Below are 20,240 nucleotides of genomic sequence, written 5' to 3' on the forward strand. Positions count from 1 at the left end.
CTGGGCGCCACCCTAGGGATGCCATCCACCCCCATGATCTCCATCGTCCCCGTTGAACTCGGACGGGGTTGATGAGCCGAGAAAAGCTATAAAGAGAGGCGTCGATCCCCGCCCTGAAGATCCCTTTTTCTTTCTTGCCTCATCACGCCGATCTTGTCATCATCCGCCTCAACCTTCCATCCAAGCCTCTGCCCCTGATCTACGATCTTGCCCACCTCGACTTGTCAAAATGGTTAACTTCCGTCGCATCACCGTCTTCGCGGCGGCCTTCGCCCCCCTCGGCCTCGCTGCCCCTGCCCAGGAGCTCCCCACCGAGGAAGTCTCTTACGGCACCGTTGCTTCCACCATCCCCGGAAAGTACATCGTCACCCTCAAGAGCACCCTCGAGGAGCAGGATGTCCAGTCCCACCTGAGCTGGGTCGATGGCGTCCACGCCCGTAGCCTTCACAAGCGCGACATGAGCGGCGTCGATCAGACCTTCGACATCAAGGACTTCCATGCCTACTCTGGCGAGTTCGACGAGGAGACCATCGAGGCCATCAAGAACAGCCCCGAGGTGAGAATGAGATGCCTCCTTCGCCCACCCCCCCTTCCTCGAAACCGTGACTAATATAATGTGCACTTGCAGGTCGAGGCTGTCGAGGCGGACCAGATTTGGACCCTCTTCGCGCTGGTGGCCCAGAGCAACGCCCCCTACGGCCTGGGCTCCATCTCGTCCCGCACCCGCGGCAACACCCGCTACGTCTACGATGACAGTGCCGGCCGTGGCACCTTCTCGTATGTCATCGACACTGGCATTCTGACTAGCCACAGCCAGTTCCAGGGCCGTGCCATTCTCGGCTACAACGCGGTCGGCGGTTCCCACACCGACACCAACGGCCACGGCACCCACGTTGCCGGTACCATTGGCGGTGCCACCTACGGTGTTGCCAAGGCCACCACCCTCATCTCGATCAAGGTCTTCTCCGGCAGCTCCTCGTCGACTTCGATCATTCTGAACGGCTTCAACTGGGCCGTCAACGACGCCATCAGGCGCGGCGCCAGCCGCTCGGTCCTCAACATGTCCCTCGGTGGTGGCTTCTCGTCCGCCTTCAACAACGCCGTCAACTCCGCCTCCAACTCCGGTGTCCTCAGCGTCGTCGCCGCCGGTAACGAGAACCAGAACGCCGCCAACGTCTCCCCCGCCTCCGCCGCCTCGGCCATCACCGTCGGTGCCTACGACAGCAACTGGAACCGTGCCTCGTTCTCCAACTGGGGTGCCGCCGTCGATGTCTTCGCCGCCGGTGTGAACGTCCTCTCCTCGTACATTGGCGGCACCTCCGCCACCCGCAGCATCTCGGGCACTTCCATGGCCTCCCCCCACGTCGCCGGTCTCGCCGCCTACCTCCAGGCCCTCGAGAACCTCAACACCCCCGCCGCCGTCAAGAACCGCATCATCCAGCTCGCCACCACCAACGCTATTGGCGGCAGCCTCAACGGCTCTCCCAACCGCAGCGCCTACAACGGCAACGGCATCCAGTAAGCTGGCTACGCCGGCTAAGCTCCCTTTTCTTCGTTCGCCGCTTATTTGGACAAATCGAATTCGCACCTTTGCCTTTATCTTTTTCCCTCTCTTCTCAGCAACACAAAGGGTTGAGTAGGCGGGCGGGGGGTGCGCAACAAAAAGGGGGCGGGGCGAGGAGGTTCTTGGATGCACTACTGATCTTTTTCTCGGGGCCGCGGGCTGGCTGCTGGAAATAGCGAAAGGTTTGAGGGGCATGATGACAAGATAAGCGACCCTCCACATGTCGTCGTCTTTTTCCTGGTTGTCAGTTGTCGGTCTCATATACTCCGTTTCTTTTTGCTTTGGAGGACGTTTCGCATATGATGATGATAGCAATGCAATTTGAAGATGGTTTCATATACTCTGAACGTGTTTGAAAGTGTCAAGTGAAATCTGCCTCGCTGGAAGTTGTCTGAACTAGCCGCCGATCGTAATATATACGATGGGGTTCCTTCTCTCGTGGGACGGAACCCGTGAGGTTGTCGGTTTATGAGCCTTGACTTTTGAGACATTCACATCCTCCGGCTACTGATGTCCCTGACGACGTCTTGGCACCGAAATAGCCTCCCATGACTCGTATTTACGGGGAATCTCCGCTATTAGCGGTCGTTAGCGTTATTGTTTGTCCTCTCCATTGGGCTTTGGATAGCCCCTGAATCATCGATTCTAGGGGGGGGACGCTTCCACTGGTCAGGGTCAGGGATCAAAGCTTGAAGACCAAATATATAACAACGTCGTCTTGCTGTTTTGTTGCTCTTAGTATTAGCCTCTGCTGTCTATACGTTGTTGGCTAACGATAACTGTTGCACGAAACTACATATATCCTGCCATTGTCTCCAAACATATTGAGGGCAGTCAACAGCACGTCTTCCTACAGACGAAGATGGCCAACCGATGGACCTTGACCGGCCAAAAAGGCTTCGAGACATCTCTGAAATACGAGGAGGGCGTCACATTGCCGGTGGAGCTGGGACCTCACGACGTCTTGGTTGAGCTTCGGGCAGCCAGTCTCAACTTTCGCGAACTCGCCATCGCGAATGTCGAAGTAAGTTGCCCAACCTTTCATACCCTCATCATCCCAGGGCCAAAAGAGGAAGGGAGACGAGAAGGGTCTGGCTAACGTTTTGCACGGTAGAACGGCCCCGCAGGAACCATCACGCCGAACGTCGTCCCCGGGTCCGACGGCGCGGGGATAGTCAAAGCAGTAGGACCATCCGTCACCGGCTTCCAACCGGGCGACCGCGTCGTCACGCACTTAACTCCCAACGTGGTCGACTCGGCGGGCGACGACGCCCCGGCAACGTTCTCGGACATCGGCCGCGGGTTGGGCCAGACGGTGGACGGCACGCTGCGCACGGAGGGCGTGTTCGCGTCCCATGCGCTCGTGCGGGCGCCGGAATCGCTGGACTGCTGGTTGCGAACCGCTACGCTGACGTGCAGCGGGTTGACGGCGTGGAACGCGCTCTTCGGCCTCCGCGGGAGGGAGGTGCGGGCCGGCGACTGGGTTCTCGTGCAGGGAACGGGAGGGGTGAGTGTGGCGGCGCTGCAGTTTGCGGTGGCGGTGGGGGCGGATGTGGTTGCTACGACGTCCACGGGGGGGAAGGCGGAGAGGTTGCGCGGGTTGGGGGCGAAACATACGGTTGATTACCGGACGAACCCGGACGGGTGGGGTGCGGAGGCGCGGGACCTGACGCCTGGAGGTAGGGGCTTCGATTTCGTGGTCGATATTGGTGGGAACGCTACCCTTGCGCAATCTCTGGCGGCGGTCCGGACGGATGGGATTGTGCTTGTGGTGGGATTGGCTGGCGGGGAGGCGGAGCCGGTCCCTCTCCTGGGAGCGCTTTTGCACGCTTGCACGGCCAGGGGGTTGTTGTTGGGTAGCAGAAGGCAGTTCGAGGATATGGTGCGCTTTGTCGACGAGAAGGGCATTGTCCCTGCTATTGACGACGTTGTGTTCGAGCTACATGAGGCTAAGGAGGCGTATAAGAGGCTACAGGAGAAGAGACACTTCTCTAAGGTGGTCATCAGAGTTGGTTGACCCTGATTTGGATGTGCTTGAGGAAGATTAATCCTTTGGAGCATTCAAGTAAAGATTTCTCTTCTCTATCTAAGCTGGGAACTCGCATCGCAATGTCAAGGGAAATGAAGAAGAATCAATGAAAGAAATAGGGGCGAGGGGGGGTTGCTCAAGTTGAGCCATCAGCTCAGCTCTATAAACTCCTTTCCATTTATATCAACTAGGATGGCTGGAATGATAGACTCCTACCAACTCATGCGTCCCGTCCCCCACATGGGGAATGTGTTGTCAACGTCAGTCAGCTTGGACGGCCTGGGCTGCGGAGTGTTAAAGGAGGACTGGGTCCCAATACGACCGAGAATCTCGGGATCCACGAATCTGAAGCCATTGAACTCTGAGGCGGCGGCGTAGTGTCGTTCGTCTCGCATGATGGCCCCCGATGGGGTGCAAGCCCAGTCGCCAACTGCAAGCTTGGTGCCGTCGGATAGATCGAACGGTTGGAGCGCACGTCGACGAGTGCTCACTAATATTGATAAAGGTTAGTTCTCTCACCTTTTAACCCCAAAGGGGACTACACGCACTAAACTCGACCGGGCTTACCTTATCGTAACCTTCTTGGATGATCTTTTGGCCGTTTAAAAGGTAAGCCCAGACTCGGATGCGCTTCACGATGGGTTTTACGAGATGGCTGAATATCGTAGTTGGGCTTGGCTGCGTCGTCGATGTTGACGGCGAAGTTAAGGGAGATAAGATGGGCTTGGTAAATATATGTAGGCCTAGGGGACTGCACTGTCTTTGCTAGATCCCGGCACCAAACACAAGGAGAGTACTCCGGCGAGAAGACTTAGGAGGACGAGAGAATCCATGGCAGACGGGGTGTCTGACTCTCTGTTCAATAGTCGGTGAACTTCTACTGCTGAGGTTTAGATGACCGCAGGGAGACAGATGTCAGATGATAGACTTGTTTCCTGACCTCCCAGGACTGAGGACTGTGACGAGGACCCCCCAGCCAAGCAACCCATCTCGTCCTTATATTTGCCGACAGACAATCGCATACTTCTTTCTTCCACTTCGGACCATTCCTTCCAGATGTCATAGATCCATAGTGCCTGGTTCGCTCGGCGCCTATCGCAGGCATCTATGGACATAATCCGTGGTCCTTAAGTTCCAATCAGCTTGGCATTATTCCCCAACGTCGTTGATCGCTTTCAACATGTCAGAGTCTGGCGGTGATATTCTCCAGACCGATGTCACAGCAGAAGGGTTCCTGGCGGCCACGGTGGTCTTCGATGCCGCCTCAGCCCTTTTGGTCGTCCTCAGAGTTGTGAACGGCATGCGATATCACAAGAAGCTGCTGATTGACGATTGTGAGTTGTCCCTCATGTCTGGAATAGGGTCGTCCTCCTGAACAACTCTTATCCCGTGTTCTCGTAAAAGGAGGGACTGACTGTCGATTTCTAGATCTCTCTATTCTGGCGGTTTTGTTCTTGGCTGCAGCCTGCAGGCGGCGCAATCTACAATGTCCAATTTACACGTCCGTATTCCCCTGGTGATGAATGATAGCACTGAGATGATGATTCTTGTCTCATGGGTCATGGTGAGAGCATTGGAGATCTGACAAAGCTGCACAGAACTCAACGAGCCCGGAACAACAATCGAGTTCATCGGACGAGTGCGTACTATTTCCCCCTTTCCCTCGGTTTCTACTCCTCGACCATCCGGCTCACCTCCCTCCAGACCATCGTGGCATCCATGTGGATGGCCGTCCTAGGATGCTGGACAGTCAAAGCACCCATCTTGATCCTCTTCATCGGTATATTGGGCGTCTTTGCCTTCTTTATCACTGGTCTTTTGTGAGTCTGATGTTCCTACAGAATCTGCTCAAAGTACGCATCGTACGCCTTGCGGGCCGAGGTCGCATTGAGCCATTGACCCCCCGCTTGTCCCTCGCGTCGAAGAAGCCGAGGATGACCTTCCGCATGGCGTGCACGGGACGGATGCCGAGGATGCGCGAGGTGATGAAGGCCTGGATGGTCGACAGCGGTGGGTGACACCGGGTGAGACCAGCTTGTCAATGAATTGCTGAATACAGGGGACCTGTCACAGGGCGCCTGGGAGCGATCTGCAGAGTATTATACGGATACGGGACGTGGAGCGACACGCTATTTAGTATTTATACCGTGCTCGGTACTGATGGGCCGGTTACGTAAGCCCGCCCTGGAGCGGAGCTACTGTATTTAGCTTTCTAAGGTACCCTTCGTGAGAGGTGAGAGGGGTGGAGGCAACTTTACCACTGACCGTATCACTCTTTTTCCTTCCCAACCGGGAGACAAAGAAAAAAGAAGAAGAAAAAAAAGGAATAAGAAGAAAATGGTAATATCTTTTTATTCTTTTCAAATGACCTCACCTCAAACTCGGTACTCAACGTCAGGAGGTAGATCCCCAACAGGTACGGGATGAAGGTGAGTTCCGGGTCGACGGCGATGGCGTGCTCTGCGCAGGCGGGCGAAACTGGGCGAGGCGATCCAGTGGTCTTTTCCATCAAAGAGGTCTGATGTGCGGAGATGGTAATCCCGTCTGCTACTCGCCAGAGATCGCGATCACGCGCAGCCATTAGAGACGTTCGCCAGATCATAAAGTAACTATACTACCTTAGACACTGACAGTTGCTGGACTCCATGTTCGACAGAGCTCATCTCGACCGGTCCATATTGCTGCTTGGTGTTATCCTGCAGCTCTGGGCTGGGTCCGTGGCTGTCGCACCGTGGTTGTTGCCTATCATCGGCATCGGCATGGGATTAGCACGGGCGACGCGACTAGGGACGTCGCCGCGTCAATATGACCATCGAAAATAGTCCAACTTGACGTCGGCACTGGTCGAAGAGGTCGGAAGCTCATCACGTACATGCCGAGTAATGTCTGGTTGAAATGAGGACTGGTCTGTTCGAATCATACTCCCGTTTGCCCTCCTGAAGATAGCGTCCCGAGAGTATGGATCAGGGCCCGGCAGCGACCATGCCAAGCGCTAGTATCTTGGACCGTTTGGCGATTCAGTAGGTACGTGTAGAATGCAGAATTCAGATCTCACTACGCAGGCAGAAGCCGGGCGCCCAAAATTGTGTCTAGGCCAGTATGGTTATGGCCCCCCCCCCGGCTCATTTCCCGTTCTATGCGTGTTCCTGCACGCCGCTTGGCAAATCAGAAAAGTCCCTTTCTGGGTAAAAATTTCCCCTCTAATAAATCCTTTCGCTTCGCCTCCTTTTTCTCGTATCGTCCCCATTTGACGGTCTAAAAACTGAACGTGCCCGCTTCCGCCATCATCATCATGCTCTCGCAACACCACGTCTCAGCGAACAAGAGAATCCACCAGCAGCAGCTATGCTGTTCCTCCACCGTCTCGTAGCATCCAAACGCTCCAGAATCATCACACTCGTTGCATTGTTCCTTTCATGTTCTACTCTCGTTATTCTTTGGAGTGTCTGGGACCTGGATGCCTTGCAGAGGGTCAGCAGTCGACTCGGATCGCACCGCGCCTCGGAGAACCATACCTCGCCGGAACCGACACCGCCTGAACCGACACCGCCGGGCCAGGGACAGTCCTCGCCGGAGCAGCCCTTCGTTCCCCCAGCGGAGCAGCCTTTATCCGGAATACCCAAGAAGCTCTGGTACAAGCTCGGACCCAAGGGTCTGAACGAGAAGACGCAAGCATGGACCGACAGTTGCATCAAGAACAACACAGACTACGAGGCCGTGTTCCTTAATGACTCTGCGGCCGACACCTACGTGATCCGAACCTTCGGGGAGTCCGATCCCGATCTCGTCGATCTCTACCTCAACCTCACGGGTATGTACTACCTATAAAAATAAAAATAAAAATAAAAATAAAAAACCCACACACACAATGCTGACAACCACACCTCGACAGTCCCCATCTTCAAAGCCGACATCCTCCGCTACCTCCTCCTCTTCGCCGAAGGCGGCGTCTACTGCGACCTCGACGTCTCCTGCCACGCGCCCATCGACGACTGGATCCCCGGCGACCTCAAAGCCCAAACCGCCGTGGTGGTCGGGTGGGAGTTCGACGGCGGCTACGGCGACAACATCCTGCGCCAGTTCGCCACCTGGACCATGATGGCCAAGCCGCGGTCGCCGCACCTCTGGCGCGTGGTCGAGGACATTGTGCGGTTCTTCCACGAGAAGATGCGCGAGCACGACGTCCCGCCGCAGGGGCTGACGCTGCAGATGATCGGGGACGTCGTGGACGGGACGGGCCCCAGGCGCGTCACGCGGAATCTGGTGAAGGTGTTTGAGGAGCAGTTTAACACTACGTTGCCGGAGATTCGGAGGTTGGAGCAGCCGAGGCTCGTGGGGGACGTGTTGGTGCTGCCTGGGCATTCTTTTGCGGCGTCGATGAACAAGTACCCGGGCATGAAGGTGGTGCCGCCGCCGTTGGTGATTCATCATTATGCTGGGTCGTGGAAGAATGAGAATGGTGGCGAGGTTGCCTCGAAGGCTACATGATGGACCATGTACATGTAAGGTATGTAATATTGGGAACTGGAGTTTTGGGGGAGCTCAGCGTGCGTTGTCTGATTTGAGTACAATCCGTCGGGATATATGGATTGAACTTGTAATAGATGTATATACCTAGATCATGCTGTACACTACCTTAAGGTACCTTACTTAAAATAAGATAGAAGGTCAAAGTTATCGAAGTCTGTACTTGTGGAACGGATAGTATGCATCATGTTGTTAAACGTTTCCAGATGTGAGTTGCAAGTCAAAGTGACTCGGTGTATTAAGTACCTTAAGGTACCTTGGGATGGATACGATTATTTAGTCAAGGTTGAAGAACAAAGCAGACTGTATTCCTCCGCTTACGACACATAAGGGAGGTTAAAAGAAGAACAACTCCGTCTACCCAGCGCGGTATCAATAATTAGGCACATCAGTGACGCAGGGCAGGACCTAGGGCCAGACGACAGCGCGAGATCAAACCTGTTTGTAAACAAAACAGAAACAGTCCAGACACCCCCCGAAAACGAACAAAAACCGAGAAAGCCATCAGCAGGTTGGCTCATTGACCCATCTATCCATTATTGTCCCAGACTTCCTGAACGCCCCAGTTGTCACGCGCACCGTGCTCCCCAACAGACATGAATCGTCGATCGAACCGTTTTGTTTGGCATCGAACAAATGAAAAAAAAAAAAAAAATTCAAGAATATATGAATGACATGAAATAATAATACAAAGGAGCACTCGAAACAAAAGACACAGCCACGGTAGCCGTCCAAGTCATCCGTTGCTCAAGACAGAACGAAGGCACATGACACGGTCATCCGTGGTCTCGGATTTCAACATCAGCCACCTCGTAACGGTCACGAACGAAACGCCAACTTTACCTTGTCGGGTCGTCTGACGGAAGACAAAGCGGCGGGAATGATAAACAGAGCCCAGCATGATAAACGGTTTTATCAAAACGCCAACGTGACTTTACCTTCAGATCACAACCGAAAGGTCAGAACTTGACCGAAAAACATCACGACGGAATTTTGAACCAGAAAACAAAAACAAAAGAATGGAGAAAATCAAAAGTAAACGAATCAAGCCTAACGCCGAAACTACAAAGCAAATTAGAACTATGTGCGTAAGCGTACAGAAGTGCCAGACCCATGATGACGTCGTTGTCCGACGAACACCTATAAATCCGTCCTGCTCTTCCTGCCCGACGCTCAAAGCTGCCACCGAAGCGGCGCCACTGATGCTAGTCAAGAGCCTGCCTCCACCCCTTCTGCTGCCTGCTCGCTCGCGCAGTCTCCGGGAGAGGCTTCGATATCCGACAAGCTGCCTCTTCGGGGCTGCGACGTATGCTTCTGGGGCTGCCGCTTCGGTGGGGGCGGTGGTTTCGTGGGGTTTCTCGGTGGGAGCAGGCTATGTTGCGCATCATCGTCGGTGCACGCTTTTTGGCGTCGCCGTGGGTGGTCGTGGCGGTGGTAGAGGTGGCGGTAGATGTGGCGGTAGATGTGGCGGCGGCGCTGATAGTGGCTTTCCGCTCTGGTTGGGGGGTGGGGGTATCAAGGGGATCGGTCTCGATGGACTCTATGATGGAGTCGAAGATATCGCACGGGAGTTGGGCTGCAGCGAGGTCTTCCTCTTTGAAGGTCTCGTCCATGGTGTAATAGTCGTCCGAGGTAATAAAGTCGTCTGCCTGCGACGTTTCCTCCTCCTCCTCCTCCTCGTCCATTTCCACTTCGTCCTCCTCCCGTCCTCGCCTCTCGCTCAAACGCAGCAAACGATCTCGGCCAAAAGTGGCCGATTCCGACCCCGAAAAGGACAACGATCGGGCGGGCGAGGGGTGGTGGAGACAGTAGTCGCGGTGATGAGATTCCGTGGGCGAGGACACGGCGGACGTGTCGGATGGCATGGTCATCGACTGGGGAGAAGGGGGTAGGTCGGCGAGCTCGGACGTCTTGAACGAGGTGTCGACGCGCAGCATGGGGGCGCGAGACGGGACAGGTTTCTTCTCCTCGGCGGGCTCGGGGAAGAACTGCGCATCGTCAACATCGCCAACACTACTGGCGTTCGTGCTCCCTGCATACAGACTACTCCTGTCAGTGCACGACGAGATGGTGGAGGCGGCATCGTTATCTGTGTGGCGATGATAATAATCTTCGGGTAGGTAGTTCGCGAAGTAGCGGATGAGGGAGTCGAAGGAGCGGGTGCGGAAGAGCTGGACGGCCATGGGCCACTGCTCAGAGCCAATAAGTTTGGGGTTGCCGATGATTTCAAAGGCGACGGATTGGAGGGACTCGTTTAGTTGGTCGAGTCGTTGCTGGCGGCGCTTGGCCATGAGGCGATGGAACTCGGCCTCGGTGTTCGCCTCGGTGGAAATCTCGTAAACGTCATGGTGGAAGGCGTCGGGATCTTGGAGGGTAAAGGAGAAGGTGTTGTACTGATCATGTAGCTTGGTAAAGAGGTCGGCTCGTTCCATTCCAAACTTCCACGATGGCCAGGTGTATATGGGATCGTCCATGGTATAAAAGGTCGTAGTAATCGTCCCGGCCCTCTCTCTGAGGACGGGAAGTCGGTGTCAAGTCAAGTCAAGGCGGGTTATCGGTACAGTCCAAACGGTTGCGTTCGCAGCGAGCGAAGACGACGCTGTTGAAGCGGGTCTATTGCATCGATGTGGGAGTTTCCATCCTGCCGAGTGAGTCCAGTCCGTGAAAGGTAGGCTTTACTCGTTTAGTGAGCTGGATAGGGGTTTTTTCTTTTTTTGGGTGATGTTGGCAGAGAGGACAGAGGAAGTGAGGGATTGAGACGGAGACTGAGACCGAAACCGAAACCGATACTGAGGAGTTGACAAGTCTGACTGACGGTGAAGGTGAGGATAGAGACGATGTGGGACGAGGAAAGGGACGACACGGGGGGTAGACTAGACAGGACTTGGGAGAGGGAAAAGGGGGACAGGGAGACAGGGGAGACGACATTCCATGTTTTCGCCTTCCGGAACACACCACAACGCACCACAAAGGCAGAGACAAGGGCTGGCCAGTTGGGCGGAAGGAGCGGACGCCGCAATGGGCTAACTATGGGTCGGTCCTAGGACTAGGACAACTGGCAAGGGATATCGACCAATCACTCGGACACTGCATAGCGCTTTCCCGCTCTGGTCCGGCTGCATGCATGGGTAGTGGATATTGAAAAGAGCCAACCAATTAGAAGGCCATGGTCATGCGTCAGCCGTGTTTCCAGCGGTAGGACCATATCCAATAACATTCCGAGTCGGAAGAAGAGACCCACATGATCAAATCCTGGACCGGAAGGAAAGAACTTGGGGGTCGAAGCGAAGACGGAAGGGAGGACCAAACCATCACATCACCATACCATCGTCTCTTTCCTTTCGTCGTCCTCTGCCCAGGGTTCGTGCCCAACTTATGACACCATCCCGGCTCGCTTCCAGGTTGAATCGTCCAAGTACGTGACTAAGCCAGAACAACGAACCCCGGGTCCATATTTCCCTCACCGTCCAATCTCGGAATGACTCCCCCCCCCCCCCCAATTTTTTTACTCTTCTATTTTCCTCGTCGCTTGATGGCCCCCTGGATCAAATGCAATGTCCCAAAATCTTCCCCATGCAACGAGTAACCGATAAACGGCGGGGATGAAATCGACCGTACGGACCAGCAAAAAACCAGCAACATCGTCATTCTCTCTACGTCCACGTCTCCTCTCCGACTGGCATTTTCACCTGATCCCTCTGCATGACAGAGAGACGGTGATTTTCCTCGAGCCTGATGGGCAGGTCAGTTCACTTCGACCTGCCCTGGAGAGGGGTGGGTACTTGGTAATTAATTACTGTATCCAACCCAAACCTTCCTACCTCTATGGGGTGGGAGGGAAACTTGGAAGAATCAACATGGCTACGACGGGGAGGGACCAGCACTCTTTTATACGTCTGCTGTCTGCTGTCTGCTGTCTGCTGACAAAACCAGGAGACGAGCAACGCAACGTGGTCAAATCCCATGCTGCAGGATTGCCCTTAGCCCTCGAACACTGCACGTTGTATGCACGAGCGTACGAAGGAGTTCGTATTGGTTGATAAACAAGCGGTCAACCGCATCTCTCCGACTCTCCTCGTGACAACCAGCGAGCATCCGTACAATACGAAGTGTGTCGCACATAAAGCCAACCGCCCTATAGGAAAACAGGAACAGAATCCTACTCGAACAGGAGGGCGGCGAGTCGAGGGGAGGCGCCTATCAAGGGGAGAACTAGAGAGGAACATTGCCCACCTCATCCACTGCACCGCCCGCTTCCCACAGTCATCTGTTTCTATTCCCAGCGCCCTGTGGCTGAGGCTGACCCCCATGCTTCGTGCGTCTTCTGCACGAATACTGCCTACGCCTACAGGGCTCAAACCTGGGGTTAGATGAGGCTGGTGTCGACAGGGGTCTTCAAGCACTCGCAGATGAAGAGCAGAGCCCTAATTCTTCGCATCCCGCCCCCCGCCCCCTCAGTCTCCACGCTCTTCTCTTTCTGTCTTCTTGGCCGAGCCCTCTCCTTGCCGTCCTTTGCGCTGGCTGACTATCTTCAACTGTCTACCTACCTATCCCTATCGCCTCTCACCAGGCACCACGCACCAGGCACCAGGCACCAGGCCACTCCTCGTCTCTCATTTTCCCTCGATGACTCCATCCCCGTGAGGCTGCAGTTTGAGATACCCATCACCGGGCCTTTCCTCCTGCTCTGAACTCGCTGTCTGTCCGACAAGGCCTTTTCTCTTCCATTTTCTCTCTGGGTTTCTGTCTGTTTCTCCTGTCCCTGTCCCCCCCCCCTCCACATAAACCCCATAGTGTCTACTCCTGGGGACTCTAACTCACCCATCCGCCTCCATTTTATTCTCTTAACCCGTCTCCTCGTTTCATTCGCCTGTCCTCCGTGCATTCATTTTTTGACCTACCATCGGAGGTCAAAATAACCGTTGCTCTCGGCGTCCACTTGTGGCCCAAGCTTTCCCAACGTCCTTTCATCGAAACGGCATTCGAAGTTCACTTCTCCCCTTACCCAGCATCTTATCTTTTGTCGTGCCTTCAAAAGGTTCCACATTGCTCTCCTTTGTCTGGAGTCATCCCTTCTTGTTCCCTTGCGCCACTGCCTAGGTCGCTCGCCATCTGTGTCATATCACGGATGGCTGCCTAGCCCGGCCCCCTCCCACCTCGTCATGGCGGACCACCGGGGCCACCCTTCGGAGGCCCCGTCAGAAGAGCGCACAGAGCCCTTTTCCCAGTCCGAGGTCGACGCCCGCTTGAAGAGCATGGGCGTTCACGAGGCCGTCGATGAAGTCATGTACGACGCTGTCCCGTTGGACAAGCTCATGGTCGAGGACCACCACCACAAGCAAGGCATCCGCATTCTGGTGCGCCCTCTCACCCGGAGCCGCTCTGTAAGCCCGGGCAACGGCAGTTGCCAGTGGCTTGCTCTCCGCGCCGAAGTCGCGTCGGATGAACGTCCCCACCACAAGGTCCTGGCCGTGACCCAGACCCCCAGGGACATCAAGTTCTCGGTGCGCATCCCCTCCGAACACCTGGACGACCACGTACCGCGGCCTCCGGTGTGGTGCGAGCTGTACTACGACCCGGCCAGCGACAACCAGATCCTGTTGAACCGGTCCGAAGCCCCCATTACCCTGTCCCGCCTCTCGGACGACCCGGGAAACAGCCCGGGACCCAACCACGAAATCAAACCTCTAATGACCAAGGCTCTGTCTCCAGGGTCTTGGCGTATCTCCGTCGAGGGTATCAGGGTCCTCGACTTTAGGGTGTTGGAACGGATGCCCTTCCACCTCGTCCAACCAAGGAAAGCCATCGAGAATGGGGACAGCTCCGAAAGCGACATCGTCCTCAATTCGTTGGGGAAGAGGTCTCTGGACGCCGAAGAATCCCAAGGACGGGGCGAAAAGAAAGTGAAGACATCCGAGGCCGGAGCTAGAGCCGGAGCCGGAGCCGGAGCCGGAGCGGCGAAGAAGGAAGATGGTGTCATCATGTTCCTGCGATCGTCTGCCGACCCTCTCGTCTTTCCCCTGCCCACAACGGGCAAGGGCAACACGGCAGGCAAGGGCAAGGGCAACGAGCTGGTGGCCTCCACGGGCCAGGCTCTCCTCGACCTCCAAAAGGACGAGACCGTGGCTGTCCAAAGCGGCTGCGAGCTGGACGCCTACACGGTGACCAAACGTGACCAGATCGCCTCCACCAGTCTCTCCTCCGTCTTTACCGCCGAGCACTCCAACGTACCCAACGGCGTGATTACCGTCAAAATCCTCAAGACCCACTCCGTCAACAACGCCGCCGCCGCCGCCGCCGCCGCCCAGAAGCCCCAGGAAGCCGAACGCAACGTGATCCGCCAGGCCGACATGTGGCTCCGCGAGTACCAGTCCCAGGACGACCTGCGCCATAGTTCCATCGTCCGCCTGTACGGGGGCGACGCGCGCTTCCTGTCTCTGTACATGGAGCACGTGGAGGCCCGCGACCTCTCCGCCCGCAACTTCTGGCGCGGAGCACGTGACGACATGTTCATGGGGTCGCGCGCCGATGCGAGCCGCATCCTCCACGACGTCGCCTCGGCCCTGCACTACCTCCACGACCGCGGCCTGGTGCACAACGACATCAAACCGGCGAACATCCTCTACTCGCCCGACCGCGGCGCCGTGCTCTGCGATTTTGGCCTCAGCTCGCCCGCCCACGCCCCCGCCACGACGGGCGGGACCCCGTTCTACGTGCCGCCCGAGTTCATCGGCGGCCGCTTGCGGGGGGCGGCTTCAGACGTATGGGCCCTCGGCGTCACCATGCTCTACGTGATGCGAAAACTGCCGTTCCCGGACGCCCGCGCCGGTCGCGCCCACCCGCGCCCGCTGTACTGGATGATCGCGGACCTGAACCGGCCGGGCGGCGGCGCGCGGCAGAAACCCGGGGCGGCGCGGGGCGCGGGCATGTCGGCGGTGGACCAGATGATGGTGTGGCTGAGCGAGGTGCGCGAGGCGGCGGATCGGCTCAGCCCGCGGGACCGCATGGAGCGGATCATACGCGATATGTTGATTCTGAACCCGAAGCAACGGATTACGACGGCGCAGATTTTGCATCACTTGGTTGATGAGCAGATGGCGATTCGTTCATGATTTTTATCTGTGTCGCTACTTTGTCGTCATTTATTATGATTATGACGAGGCGATAGACCCCTTTTGCCTTTTTGCCCTTTTGGTCTACATTTGAATGTATATAGCGAGCGTGTTCTTCATGTCGTGGTCCATATCCATGCGCAGGACGCGGACATATTTTGAGGCGTTTGGTCTTTTTGGACATTTGCAGTATGTTGGCTCTCATCTCCCTTCCCGTCATGGGTCTCATCGGAGCTGCCAACATGGATCATTGTTTAGGTGGATAATTGGCGGGCAAGGTCCAGTTTTAAGGTGGCGGGGTGTTTTTTTGCATGTTTGCGCATCTGCCTCTCTGATATAACTATCATATTCATTTCAGCATACGCCGGGTATTGTATCACCATACAAACAACTATACATACGTTGGCTTCCCGCCAGAAGACGGACAACAAGATCATCTGGTTTTCTAAGCCCAACAATACATCAAGACATTACAATGTACACTTTGCTTTTGTGGTTTCGCCCCCCTCGGCTTTGAATCCCGCGCATTACTCCCATGTATCGTCGTCAAAAAAAGCCCTCGTCGTTTAAAGGGCGAGGCCAAGAGCGACAGCCATGCCGACGGCGAAGATGGTGGACATGTGAGCCGAGCTGAGGGACGCAGCGCTGTCGGGGTCCTCGTCGCCGGAAGCCGCGTCGTCGCCGTCCTCGCCGTCGGTGGCGTTGGCCTCCTCGTGGCTCTGAGGCTCGATGGCGAAGTACGCGCCGTCGTCCGTGGCGCATTGCTCCTCGGTGGGCTCGGGGGCGTCCTCGACGAAGCGGATGTCGGCGCACTGGTAAGAGGTTACGTTTTTAGCACACCATCGCCAACTAAAAGAGAAAAGAGAAGGGACGGGGGGTGAAGAAAAGAAGAAAAAAGAAGAAAAAAGAAGAAAAAAGAAGAAAACGCACGTTATACTGAGCCTGCCCCGACCTGCCAACCTTGATGACCTGCAGCGAGGCGTTGGTGCCGGCGGTGATGTTGAGGTCGGAGGGCACGAGCAGGTCGGAAAGGCAGAGGGTGCCGCTGCCGGTGGTGTTGAGGGGGTTCGGGGTCAGCGAGGTGGGGAAGCTGGCGACGGTGCCGTTCTCCTCGATGCCGAGGTTGATGTAGAGGAAGTTGTAGGCGTGGCCGAGGGTAACGCCTAGGGAGCCGCCCGAGAGGGGCCAGTCGGTCCTGTTGCCGGAGCCGTATGCGGGGCCGCCGCCTGGGAAGGGATTGTCAGCTTCATGTTCGGTCCGGAGAGGAGAGGAGAGGAGAGGAGAGGAGAGGAGAAAGGATGGAAAGGGACGAGGCGGACGACGTACAAGGCCACGACCACTGCGTGTAGTTCAGGGTGTCATCGAAGGTGTTGCCGCGCCACTCGGGGTACTTGAGCGTGAAATGTGCGGAAGAGAGGCCGGCGGCGGCGAGGGTGAGGAGAGCCTGGGTGGTGAACATTTTGGCGAGCGGTCGTAATAAGTGACGATAACAACGGGGTATCACAACGAAACGACTGAAAGACGAGACGGGAGACAGTTGAGAAGACGAAGGTGGCGAGCTGGTCAAAAGAACGGGGAGGGAAAGCTGCGATGTTCGAGACATAATATATATACCTCGACGAAAGGCAGTTCCATTTCGTCTTTCGAGCTCATCCCCCGGACAAGGACCCAGTGGTCAGGGTCCGTGGTTCCTGTCCCGTCTCGGGCCGGCCGCGTTGATTGGGGGATTCCATCGCCGGCGTTTGGCGCCAAGATAAAGTGAGCAAGTTTAAATATGAGGCCCCAGGCACGGGGGTAGGTAATAGTAAGGTAGCTAAGGTAGGTATCTTGTCCGCGACTCCCTATTTGGGTTACTGGGCGATTGTTCCATCACATATTGGAAGCCATTATCTGGTTTCAATTGAGAAGATGAGGAGGTTGGTCTTCCAGGTTTGTATTCTTTTTTCTCTGTGTCGCGTTCCTGGATGAAGCAGAGCAGAACCGAGGCTCGGAGAACAATAACAATAGGAGACGACAAGCTTATATAATCGTGGTGGAATGACATCGCGCAGTCCATCGTACAACGTACAACGTACATGTACAACGCACTCCGTACACATGAGGCGCGTAATGAGGCTCTTGGTGGCTGGAAGCGCGGAACCCCCTCGATTTCCCTCATCTGGGCCCCGCCTTTTGCTGGTATCTTGCTCAAACTCCCGCAGCGCTTAACCTCATATGGTCAACGGCGTTGGCCTGAGCGTCTGTATCCTCAGAAGGTACCTTAGGTAAGGTAGGTAAGGTAGTGTAGTGTAGATACCTAGGTACCTTATGTAGGTACCTGCATACAGGCCTTACGTAATACCCCTGACCGCTTGATCACCTCGACTTCATTTTATCTATTTCGATACTCTGTACAATATTCCCCTTTCCCTTTCTCAAATCATAATGGACTCGATTGGCTATAGCAGAGTCAAACGGAGTAAAGAAAGCAGTGCCCGCCCCTATCCTCCGACGTCCTCTAGCGATACAAAGTTCCATCCACCATCATCATTCCCTCTCCGTCCGCCCTACATGTTGTCTTGGTCCCCCCACTGCTCCCACTTGACAATGTCCAGAGGGCTGGTCTTGTCCGGCCCGAGAACAGGCGTCCAGACATCCGTCCTGTAGACCATCGCGTCCCACGTCGGGTAGTCTCGCAACATCTCCTCCATCACGTCGTCGCGCATCCAGAAAACCGCACGCTCCTCCACCTCGTACCACTCCCATACGGTGACAATGTGGCAGTGCTCGTTCCGGATCGAACTCGCCACGTCCCTCAGCTCCCTGTCCACAGTCCCCGTGAGGATGCCGTGGAGGTCGTCCATCGGAAAGGCGTGCACCCTGCGCACGAAGACGACGATGTGCTCCGGTCTCTCGTCCGTGAACTCTTTCCCCCGCGCCGCTATCTTCACGCCGTACTTGTGGATCTGGTGCGGCAGCAGCGTGTCGTCCTTATCCCGCCCGACGACGAAGTCCAGGAGACCTTGCCAGAGGCAGCACTGCGTCGTCAACTCGGCGCTCCACGGCTGGAGATCGACCGAGGTCATCACATACCAGCTTCCGTGGCGGTTGTCAGACGCGTGACTCTTCAGTCCGTACTCACTTGTGATATGTGTGCGCGACAGCACGTAGTTGGTTCCTCTGAAGAGGCTCTCTTTGTCGAACCCCAGATCCTGGAGATGTACGAGGGCGCGGAAGAAGGTCCACATGTTGAACGGGAACCACTCTTGGGCGCGAATCTTGTTCCGCCAGTGAGGCCGTCCACCGGGGGGGACCATAACTCGCAGTAGGAGGTTTTGGAGCATGTTCTCGACATGCCTCTGGCCCCATTCTGCTCTCTCCTCCTTGGAATCATCCTGAGGAACGAGACGCCACGAGAGGGGAAGACCGTAAATCATCGGGAAACTCTGGTTTTGCATTGAGGGTGGTACCTCGTCTTGTTTCATCCCGTAACACGCCGCGTATACCCTCGGCACCGTGGTGCCAAGGGACTGTACGTTGTGCTCCTCCGACCACCGCAGATATCGCAAGGCACTGTCTCGCGTCGCGTACGTGACCCGGGACGACGGGACCTTCCGGAGAAGCGGTCTACCGTGCATCAGTGCGGCAAGCACACCACCAGCCTTGTCTCTGTTGGGAAGGGAGGGCCCCCCAAAAGAGAATTCAGGACATTCTGTCAGCAGTCGGTTCCTCCAGAAAGGGACAAAGACAAAAGACATTGGAATCGCGGCATGAATGATGAAGGTAGAGTAAGACGACATACGGGATACTGGACAAGTCAATGACGTCGAAATGGCCGTCGGTTTTGGGGTTGTAATCGAGCCAGGTGAAAGCTTTCTCGTGGAGCAAGAAGGGCGAAAGATTAGCATGAAGCTCGTCCATGGTGTTGAACACATCATCGACGTGGAGGATCACCCGGAACTGTTTTCGTTCTAGGCAGAGGCCAACCATGCCGACCACGCTGTCAAAGTAATCCGTCACGTATTCGATGACCGAAACAGCCTGAGCTGCCTCCGTCAACTGATTGTCGTCGTCGTTGAAGCCGTGCAGACGGCCGGCGACTTCGAAGGGCGAAAAGAATTCGTACTGAAGGGGCTTGGTGCCGGCATACACTTCGTCGCAGTTGGCGAGAAGCGTTAGGTTTCCGCGCCAGTTGGTCGCCACGTGCTCTTCGAGCATAACGAGCCTCTCGAGAGCCTCCTGAGTTTCCACTTGTACCTCGCGTCCGTCTGCCTGCGTCTCGAAAAGGCCGCAGAGGACGTCCACAATCTCGGAATACGCCGTCGCGACGTCGGTGGTTGAGTGAGAGTCTGAGTCTGCTGGTCCATCTTTGTCCAGAGACTCAGACGCAGACTCCGGGCTCTTCGAATCGTAGATCGTGGGGGGCACATCGACGATGCCGGCGGCCGACCAGAGCGCTCGATCCCGCCTATTGCCGCATGGGTTAGGCAACAGGTATTTTGAAAGGAAAGGCGCCGCCATATCGGCCCATTGCCCCAGTCCCGTAACTTTTTCGCGGTACGAATGGATGAAAGCTCTCGTCATTTGGCTCTCTTTTCTCAGGGAATAGGCCTGAGTCCACGCCAGGACCGCGGCGAGGACCGGGAAGCGAATGTCCTCGGGGACCTCGATAGTGTCATGGAATATGTTGCGGTCTGCGTTGTCCCAACTCTTGAGGGCGTCGGCAACCGCCGTTGCTGCTTCGCGCAACGACGTGTGCGCCCTGAGAGGGATGATGGGGAAGCCAAAGATGAAGCCCAGGGAAACCAAGAGTTGGCGTCTTTTTGCCTTGTCCTTCTGGGCTTCGGTCGTCAGGATCAAGTGCATGAGGACGAGCAACCGAGCTACGGCGGCAGGGTGGCGGTCCACTATCAGGATCGTCACCTTGCTGTTGAGGTTGTCGTTCTCTCTGTGAAGGAGAGCGCCGAGTTCGAAAATGGTCTGGAACAGATGCCTGCCATCTCCGGCTCCGGCGTGCAGTACGTTGACG

General features: G+C 56.1%; 10 protein-coding genes across 10 annotated transcripts; 5 read left to right on the plus strand and 5 right to left on the minus strand.

Annotated features, from left to right (window-relative positions):
- Positions 1 to 229: 229 nt before the first annotated feature.
- Positions 230 to 1,522, plus strand: SODALDRAFT_339082 (alkaline proteinase; the record flags this gene model as incomplete). The annotated part of the gene is made up of 2 exons (XM_028612827.1): positions 230 to 556; positions 629 to 1,522. 2 exons carry the CDS (start codon positions 230 to 232, stop codon positions 1,520 to 1,522), a joined length of 1,221 nt encoding a protein of 406 aa, XP_028467389.1.
- A 792-nt stretch (positions 1,523 to 2,314) lies between these two features.
- SODALDRAFT_309000 (putative alcohol dehydrogenase) lies at positions 2,315 to 3,581 on the plus strand (the record flags this gene model as incomplete). Its single annotated transcript, XM_028609097.1, has 2 exons — positions 2,315 to 2,582; positions 2,679 to 3,581. The coding sequence occupies exons 1-2, from the start codon at positions 2,427 to 2,429 to the stop codon at positions 3,579 to 3,581; spliced, it is 1,059 nt and encodes a 352-aa protein (XP_028467390.1). The 5' UTR covers positions 2,315 to 2,426.
- Positions 3,582 to 3,805: 224 nt separating this feature from the next.
- Positions 3,806 to 4,426, minus strand: SODALDRAFT_322958 (hypothetical protein; the record flags this gene model as incomplete). Its single annotated transcript, XM_028609774.1, has 3 exons — positions 3,806 to 4,083; positions 4,242 to 4,316; positions 4,351 to 4,426. 3 exons carry the CDS (start codon positions 4,424 to 4,426, stop codon positions 3,806 to 3,808), a joined length of 429 nt encoding a protein of 142 aa, XP_028467391.1.
- Positions 4,427 to 4,994: 568 nt separating this feature from the next.
- On the plus strand, positions 4,995 to 5,628 carry SODALDRAFT_331697 (hypothetical protein). Its single transcript, XM_028611514.1, has 2 exons — positions 4,995 to 5,403; positions 5,460 to 5,628. Exons 1-2 carry the CDS (start codon positions 5,148 to 5,150, stop codon positions 5,609 to 5,611), a joined length of 408 nt encoding a protein of 135 aa, XP_028467392.1. The 5' UTR covers positions 4,995 to 5,147; the 3' UTR covers positions 5,612 to 5,628.
- A 185-nt stretch (positions 5,629 to 5,813) lies between these two features.
- Positions 5,814 to 6,576, minus strand: SODALDRAFT_133476 (hypothetical protein). The gene is made up of 3 exons (XM_028606724.1): positions 6,466 to 6,576; positions 6,225 to 6,335; positions 5,814 to 6,140 (listed from the first exon to the last, which is right to left on the minus strand). The coding sequence occupies exons 2-3, from the start codon at positions 6,238 to 6,240 to the stop codon at positions 5,863 to 5,865; spliced, it is 294 nt and encodes a 97-aa protein (XP_028467393.1). The 5' UTR covers positions 6,241 to 6,335; positions 6,466 to 6,576; the 3' UTR covers positions 5,814 to 5,862.
- A 309-nt stretch (positions 6,577 to 6,885) lies between these two features.
- Positions 6,886 to 8,260, plus strand: SODALDRAFT_377529 (hypothetical protein; the record flags this gene model as incomplete). Its single annotated transcript, XM_028614915.1, has 3 exons — positions 6,886 to 6,959; positions 7,037 to 7,404; positions 7,486 to 8,260. 3 exons carry the CDS (start codon positions 6,886 to 6,888, stop codon positions 8,079 to 8,081), a joined length of 1,038 nt encoding a protein of 345 aa, XP_028467394.1. The 3' UTR covers positions 8,082 to 8,260.
- A 1,065-nt stretch (positions 8,261 to 9,325) lies between these two features.
- Positions 9,326 to 10,594, minus strand: SODALDRAFT_322961 (hypothetical protein; the record flags this gene model as incomplete). The annotated part of the gene is made up of 1 exon (XM_028609775.1): positions 9,326 to 10,594. One exon carries the CDS (start codon positions 10,592 to 10,594, stop codon positions 9,326 to 9,328), a length of 1,269 nt encoding a protein of 422 aa, XP_028467395.1.
- Positions 10,595 to 13,282: 2,688 nt separating this feature from the next.
- Positions 13,283 to 15,232, plus strand: SODALDRAFT_273570 (kinase-like protein; the record flags this gene model as incomplete). The annotated part of the gene is made up of 1 exon (XM_028607909.1): positions 13,283 to 15,232. The coding sequence occupies one exon, from the start codon at positions 13,283 to 13,285 to the stop codon at positions 15,230 to 15,232; it is 1,950 nt and encodes a 649-aa protein (XP_028467396.1).
- Positions 15,233 to 15,505: 273 nt separating this feature from the next.
- SODALDRAFT_133882 (hypothetical protein) lies at positions 15,506 to 16,976 on the minus strand. The gene is made up of 4 exons (XM_028606726.1): positions 16,559 to 16,976; positions 16,163 to 16,458; positions 15,886 to 16,044; positions 15,506 to 15,808 (listed from the first exon to the last, which is right to left on the minus strand). The coding sequence occupies exons 1-4, from the start codon at positions 16,833 to 16,835 to the stop codon at positions 15,779 to 15,781; spliced, it is 762 nt and encodes a 253-aa protein (XP_028467397.1). The 5' UTR covers positions 16,836 to 16,976; the 3' UTR covers positions 15,506 to 15,778.
- A 615-nt stretch (positions 16,977 to 17,591) lies between these two features.
- SODALDRAFT_331702 (hypothetical protein) lies at positions 17,592 to 18,981 on the minus strand. Its single transcript, XM_028611515.1, has one exon. It carries the CDS (start codon positions 18,667 to 18,669, stop codon positions 17,779 to 17,781), a length of 891 nt encoding a protein of 296 aa, XP_028467398.1. The 5' UTR covers positions 18,670 to 18,981; the 3' UTR covers positions 17,592 to 17,778.
- Between the last annotated feature and the right edge of the window lie 1,259 nt (positions 18,982 to 20,240).

Source organism: Sodiomyces alkalinus, assembly GCF_003711515.1.
Source record: "Sodiomyces alkalinus F11 unplaced genomic scaffold SODALscaffold_3, whole genome shotgun sequence".
NCBI lineage: Eukaryota > Fungi > Ascomycota > Sordariomycetes > Glomerellales > Plectosphaerellaceae > Sodiomyces > Sodiomyces alkalinus.